This window comes from Vespa velutina, chromosome 19 (genome assembly GCF_912470025.1).
Source record: "Vespa velutina chromosome 19, iVesVel2.1, whole genome shotgun sequence".
Classification (NCBI taxonomy): Eukaryota; Metazoa; Arthropoda; class Insecta; order Hymenoptera; family Vespidae; genus Vespa; species Vespa velutina.
The window spans coordinates 2,877,177-2,883,813 of record NC_062206.1 but is presented as its reverse complement, the minus strand read 5'-3'; the positions used below and the strand labels follow the sequence as shown (position 1 = coordinate 2,883,813).

Genomic DNA, 6,637 nt, shown 5'->3' with positions numbered 1-6,637 from the left:
CCCTTAGCTTCAGACATGACGTATTATTAAACACGACCGTTCGTGCTTTTCGAATTTCGAACAATAAAAGCGCAATCCTCGGTAGAACTTTTAATCGCATCCAAGGCGTTCACATATGTGTTAAAATAACGCTGACTCTATTCTAAAATCCCTGATCGCGAGGTAATCTAATCAAATTTTCGAACGAATAAAACGAAGTCCATGGTAGGACCTTTAATCGAGTCCAAATACTCATGTGAGTGTTAGAAAAACAGTGACTCTACTCTACTCTAATCCGCGTTCTCGTGGTGACACGAGCAATCGAAACGAAGTTTAATCGCGCCCGCGAATATCTACGTTTGTGCTCGCCGATAAGAGAGTGTTTTTTTATCCTTCCCGTATCCTTGTGTAAAAATCGATGATAAATCGAGCCATTCGACGATACATCGGAATTATCCAATCGCAGATGAATCTATTCCTCGATGATCCCTCGATGATCCCTGGAAAAGAAGAAGATGAAGAATAGAAGGAGAAATCAGTTCTACACGATGCTGAGACAGCAGCCCGCACAAAGATCCACACTTATAGGCCCTATCCATAGATCCCACCCGAGATTTATATAATAAAAATTAATAAGAGTAAATAAGAATAAATAGGAATAACAACGAACATAAGTGCAATAGAAAACTTGTCTGTACGTTTCTCTAAGAAATTATTTTAGAATTCTAGTATATTCGATTCATTTATCTATTGAAGTATGATTATCAATGTAAAATGGAAATACATTAATGTCATTAGTTAGAATTAGAAAAAAAACATTTTGCAAAAGCATTAAAATGTGTACTCATTCGTTCGATAAAACTTGCATTCTATAAAATTTCGATATATCACAAGTGCTATCGATCTAGATCTAGATCTAGATCTCACCACGTGGACGTTGCTGCATCTGAAAACCCATTTATGATCTCCCGTACAAAAATCTAAACCTGTGTATTAAAAACTGTCAATTTTCGTACATTGTGCATCTTTCAATGTTAATAAAATAATCTTATTTATTAATTATACCTTCCTGAGTTCGCGATCAATGGATCGCGAACTCGACGAAGGATCTAGCCGAATGGAACTAGCTAAAAAGAAATAAAGAAAAAAAAAGAATATGTATATTACTTATATGAAAGACACAATTCTGAATTTAACTTAATCTGATTAAAAAAAAAAAAAAAAATAAAAGAAATGCTCATTCTGCTTGTTTCAGCTCCATGTGCACTTTTAGTTCGTCTCCATAATTGTTATATTTTACACGTTATGTGACTATGATTTTAACATAATGGAAATAATAAATATACTACTTATGAAAGATAAAAGTACGATTTTAGTTTAATTTTAAGAAAAAAAAAAAAAGTAAAAAATATATGAAAATATCAAATGATCCTAGAGATCTTGGCTTCAGCTTTCTGTGCACATTGCTTCAATGCACTTTTAGTGAGCCCCATAATTGCCATGTCTTATGCGTTTCGTAGATATATGATTTTAATATAGAACTAGATTTTATTAGAATAAAATCATGAATTTAATTGAACTTTAGAAAAGAGAAAATGCGTAAAATTCATGTGTCGATTTTATTAATAAAAATGTATAAAATATAAAATATTTCTATTCGCGTACGCGTGGTAATGTGGAACTGGAAATGGAATACTATGTCGTCTTAATTTTTAAATGAATATCGATTCTTTACTATATCCACGCGAGAAAAATATTTAAAAATGTATTAAAATATTCAAAATCTCAAATAATTATAAACGTATTTAAACAAGAAAACTCTATTCTGATCTAATAAATAAGTCAAAAAATAAGAAACCATTCACGAGTAAATCTCCAAAGAAATTTATTCGTGGTCATTCAATGTTCTTTTATTAATTTATTACAATCAATCACTCATGTCGATTCGGATCTTTCGTTCTCGACATGATTGAGTTATTGGAGTAACTTAAAAATTCATTCACTACTTAAGAAGTTATGCGATGGCTCCAAAACACTCGTCCACGACTTAAGTCGAAATTGAGGATGGATAATTCGTAGCTAGCATGTGGTTGACATGAGGTAGATCGACATTGAAATTGGATGAGATCCCTTTCAATGATGCACTAACTCTAATTCGCGATAGTTATTTATTAATGGACGGTCACTGAATTTACTTCGTGAAACTCTATTGTCTTTTATAAATACAATCTGTGCGACTATTAAAAGAGTAAAACACCTTTGCGAACAAATACTGACTTTAACAACTGCATTGCACGCAGTCGATGCAAGAACACTTGTTGTTTAAATCGCGAACGTGAACGAACAAACACTACTTTTACTTAGCAATATTTTTATTTAAGCGATACAAACAGTCGATTAATTCATTCTATGCTATGCGTGATTGCAATGAAGTTCTGAAACAAAAAAATACAAACAAAATTATTAGTATCGCTGTTATAATAAGAAATTGTATAAATTATTCAAGAAATGTATGACATAGATATTCTAACATATTGATGATTATTTGTCGGAAACAAAGGAAGATTGATCCAATAACAGTCAAAGTTAGAGATTCGATTTTATTGACGTCACATGTTGCCAAGGACCGCCAGTCTAAAATTTAGATCTAAAAGAAAATAAATTTTATATATTATTTAAGAAATGTATGATATAGGAGTATATTTCCTTTAACTCTTCGTTGATACAGGAAAGGCATACTGAGAGAGCTTTGATGTTTACTCGTTGGAGTGTAAAAGAAAATTATTTCGATAATTGCCGAAGTTAATAAAAAAATCGTTTATGTTTATATTACACAAGGCTAATAACCCCGAGATAAAGATTTTGAAATATTGGAATTTTAAATTAAAATTATTTTAAGTTTCTTGCATGTTACCGTCTTTTTACTGTTTAAGCGAATGTACTATTGTTTAAATATTTGTATTATATTATACTCTATATATAATATATATAATATATATTTGTATTATATAATACTTATATATATATAATATATATAATATTTATATATATTATGACAATTTATATTGTAAAATAATTATAATTATAATTATTGAATATAATGTATTTTTCTACGTATTACATAGCCAGGATGTCTATAATCGGTCGTGATATTGTCGCAAAAATGCGCGTTTTGTAACAGGAGCACATGACAATATTGGAGGTCGTTGTATAAAAAGCGGGAAAATATAATTCAGGCTACCACGCTAGATGGCTCCAGGGGTATAAAAGATTTCTTAAATAATTATTTAATACCGCTCCTCAAGCTAGATGGCGCGAGGGGTATAAAAGACCAAAATAATTATTTAGTACCGCTCCCCAGCCTAGATGGCGCGAGGGGTATAATTATTTAGTACCGATCTCCACGTTAGATGGTACCAGACATATATGTACGATTTCTGAAAATATTTATTTAGTACAGGTACCCACGCTAGATGACGCGAGGGGTATAAAAGACTTGAAAATAATTATTTAATACCGCTCCCCAGGCTAGATGGCGCGAGGGGTATAAAAGACTTTAAAATAATTATTTAGTACCGATCCCCACGCTAGATGGTGCCAGATATATATGTACGATTTCTGAAAATATTTATTTAGTACAGGTACCCACGCTAGATGACGGTAGGGGTATTCAAACAAATTTTGTTATATATTATATTTTACACATATATTGTCATTATATGATCGTAATATAAAACTCGATTTGCAGAAAATATTTTCGATTTGTTCATAATTTGAAATTTCTAATAGGATAACATAACTTGCCAAGAGGTGGCACGATTTTGCGTGCCATCTTTTCGGGCATCGTGTAATATTTATACAATGGTTGATTTGCGGGAAAATTTTTGTTTCGTTCATAATTTGAATTTTCTAATAGGAAAGATTAATTTACTAGAGATTCTAAAAATCTGAGCATCAGCTATTTACGTAAACACGCAAGCAGGTAAATGTTACTTCATGACGATCATGGATAATATATATATCTATTCAATGCAATGTGAAAATCAATAGTGGAGGAACGAGCTTTTTCTCTTTCGCCGCAAATTTTTAAAGCCGCCACAGTACAAAACTCTTTCTTCACGAAAAATGTCAAAAACAGCATTTACGCCAACAATGGGAACAGGCATAATTTTTGATCAATATTGATGGTCAAAATCTCATTTTAAAGACAAAGGTTTAGGTTAGGACCTCGTTTGCTCGAATTTTTGTAAAAGCATTTTATTTGTATATATAAATACAAAAATATAAACTATTCTTGAATAAATATCATTTTTTAGCACATTTGTTTTCAAAGAAAAAAAAAGTTTTTTCAAAAGTTTTATAAAACGGAATTCTAGATTAAACCTTCGTATTTAAAATGAGACCTTGTTTGTTAAAATCAGTCAAGAATTATGCCTTTTCTCATTGTTGGCGTAAATCATTATAAAACTAGGGAAAATGAACAACCTTAAGGCTGTGTTCACAATATACGACAATCGAATTATCGACTGCTTACCTACTATTTACCTACTTCATATCGATATGAAATCATATTTCTAATTATAACATAATTATCTCGAACAAAATGGAATATTTGTCTTTTTTATATAATTATTTGATAAAATTATTGTATGTAAGATTTATCATTATATTGTATTAGTAATTGTTTTCGTAAAAGCAATTTAATATAAATAATATCATCATATAAGGGCGCGGCCGAATAAGCATACAAGTGGGCACTGGGCGATTTCTCATGAAAAAATAAAAAAAATATGTATATACTTACATATATACATATATATATATACTGCTAATATTTTATATTTCTAGTGTTGTGATTGGTTAGACGAAATAAATTTGTTTGTCGTTAATTGCTAACTGCATGTTTCTATAAAGTGAAAAATAGAAATAATTTTATAAAATAAATTAATAAATGTGTAAAAATAAATGAAAATCGTCATTTTATATTTTTGTGGAAAAAATCTACAGTGGTTTGTCAGAAGGTTTGTGAGAAGAATGATAATTTGACTAGTTCTATTGGTAAAGAAACGATAGCAACATTAATATTCGACAAACTATTAAGATGCCTCCAAAGTGTAAATTTCAAGAAGGTATATTTTCTTATTATTACATAACTAAAATAATAATTTATTTATGTTAATTTGTCATTTACGTTTGGTTTCTACAAAAGTCTTGTTATTTTCTGTTAAACAGGTGAGAAAGTATTATGTTTTCATGGACCCTTGATTTATGAAGCTAAATGTTTAAAATTTTCTATTACAAAGGAGAAACAAATCAAATATTTTATTCATTATGCTGGTTGGAATAAAAAGCAAGTATAACAGAAAATTACTTTTATTACTGTTATTATAAGTTTTAATTTATATTTATGAATTATTAGTTGGGATGAATGGGTGCCAGAAAGTCGAGTATTGAAATATAATGAAGCTAATGTACAAAGACAACGGGAGGTACAAAGAGCACATTCTAATCAACAGAGTGCACAGAAAAATAAGAAAGGTAGTACAGGTTCTAAAACTCAAGGACGAAGGAGTGATATTGGTAGAGAAAAAGATACTGATAGTAGAGCTAGTACACCAGTAGCAAATGTTGATAAAACTATTAGTCGTCTTAATAAAAGTGCAAGTAGTATTGTTACGCCTTCATCATCTCATGATACTACAACGGAAGGACCACGCAAAAAACGCAGGTTTGTCATAGATAAGATTTATCATTTATTGGAAATATATCATATAACAATTACAAAAACTAACTATATTGTAGCCGAGTAGAACCTTCTGGTGAAAATGAAGAATATCTTACGAAAGTAGAAGTTAAAATTAAGATACCGGAAGAATTAAAATTTGTTCTAATAGACGAATCGGAAGTAATATTAAAACATCATAAATTACCAGTCTTGCCTGTTAAAAACACAGTTGATAAAATTCTAGATGATTATGTAGAATCAAAATCAGTTGGAAAACCTGAAGCTACCAGGTTAGCTGTCATAACTTCTTACTATTTATGTTACAGGACATATTATTAGAATGTTTTTAATTCTAAATACTTATTATAGAGAAAGTGTTATGGAAATAACAAAAGGCATTAGGGATTACTTCAATATTACTTTAGGTCTTCAATTATTATATAAATGGGAACGTCCACAATTTATACAGATGCTGAACGACAATCCAGATGTTTTGCCCAGTCAAATGTATGGTGCATTTCATTTACTTCGATTATTTGGTAAAGATTTTAAATATTTTCTATGTACATCTAGATATATAATATTTTAAGACTAAAATTTACATTACAATTTTATCTCCATTTATTTTCAGTTAGACTAGGCGGAATGTTATCCTATACTACTTTAGATGAAAGAAGCATACAATTATTGCTATCACATTTTCATGATTTTCTACAGTATTTGCAAAAGAATCATGTCGAATTATTCAATCTTCAACAAGATTATACAGATCCTCCCCCAGATTATCATCGAAAATATGGTTAAGATAATATTAAATATATAATTCTAGATTGTCTTTATTCATTGATCATACTGCAACAACTCACGTTAAAAAAAAAATGTACATTATTGTGAATTTTACAATCAATTTTTATAGTAGGCATTTCTTGAATC

At 29.8% G+C, this 6,637-nt stretch overlaps 1 protein-coding gene across 1 annotated transcript; it reads left to right on the top strand.

Moving 5' to 3' along the window:
• Positions 1 to 4,813: 4,813 nt before the first annotated feature.
• Positions 4,814 to 6,532, top strand: LOC124955854 (mortality factor 4-like protein 1). The gene is made up of 6 exons (XM_047510886.1): positions 4,814 to 5,108; positions 5,212 to 5,329; positions 5,399 to 5,707; positions 5,782 to 5,994; positions 6,074 to 6,243; positions 6,336 to 6,532. The coding sequence occupies exons 1-6, from the start codon at positions 5,081 to 5,083 to the stop codon at positions 6,506 to 6,508; spliced, it is 1,011 nt and encodes a 336-aa protein (XP_047366842.1). The 5' UTR covers positions 4,814 to 5,080; the 3' UTR covers positions 6,509 to 6,532.
• The last annotated feature ends 105 nt before the right edge of the window (positions 6,533 to 6,637 follow it).

Coding starts and splice junctions, on each gene's coding strand:
- LOC124955854 (XM_047510886.1), top strand. CDS start 5,081: ATGCCTCCAAAGTGTAAATTTCAAGAAG. Junction 5,109..5,211: donor AAAGTGTAAATTTCAAGAAG/GTATATTTTCTT, acceptor TCTGTTAAACAG/GTGAGAAAGTATTATGTTTT. Junction 5,995..6,073: donor GGAAAACCTGAAGCTACCAG/GTTAGCTGTCAT, acceptor TACTTATTATAG/AGAAAGTGTTATGGAAATAA.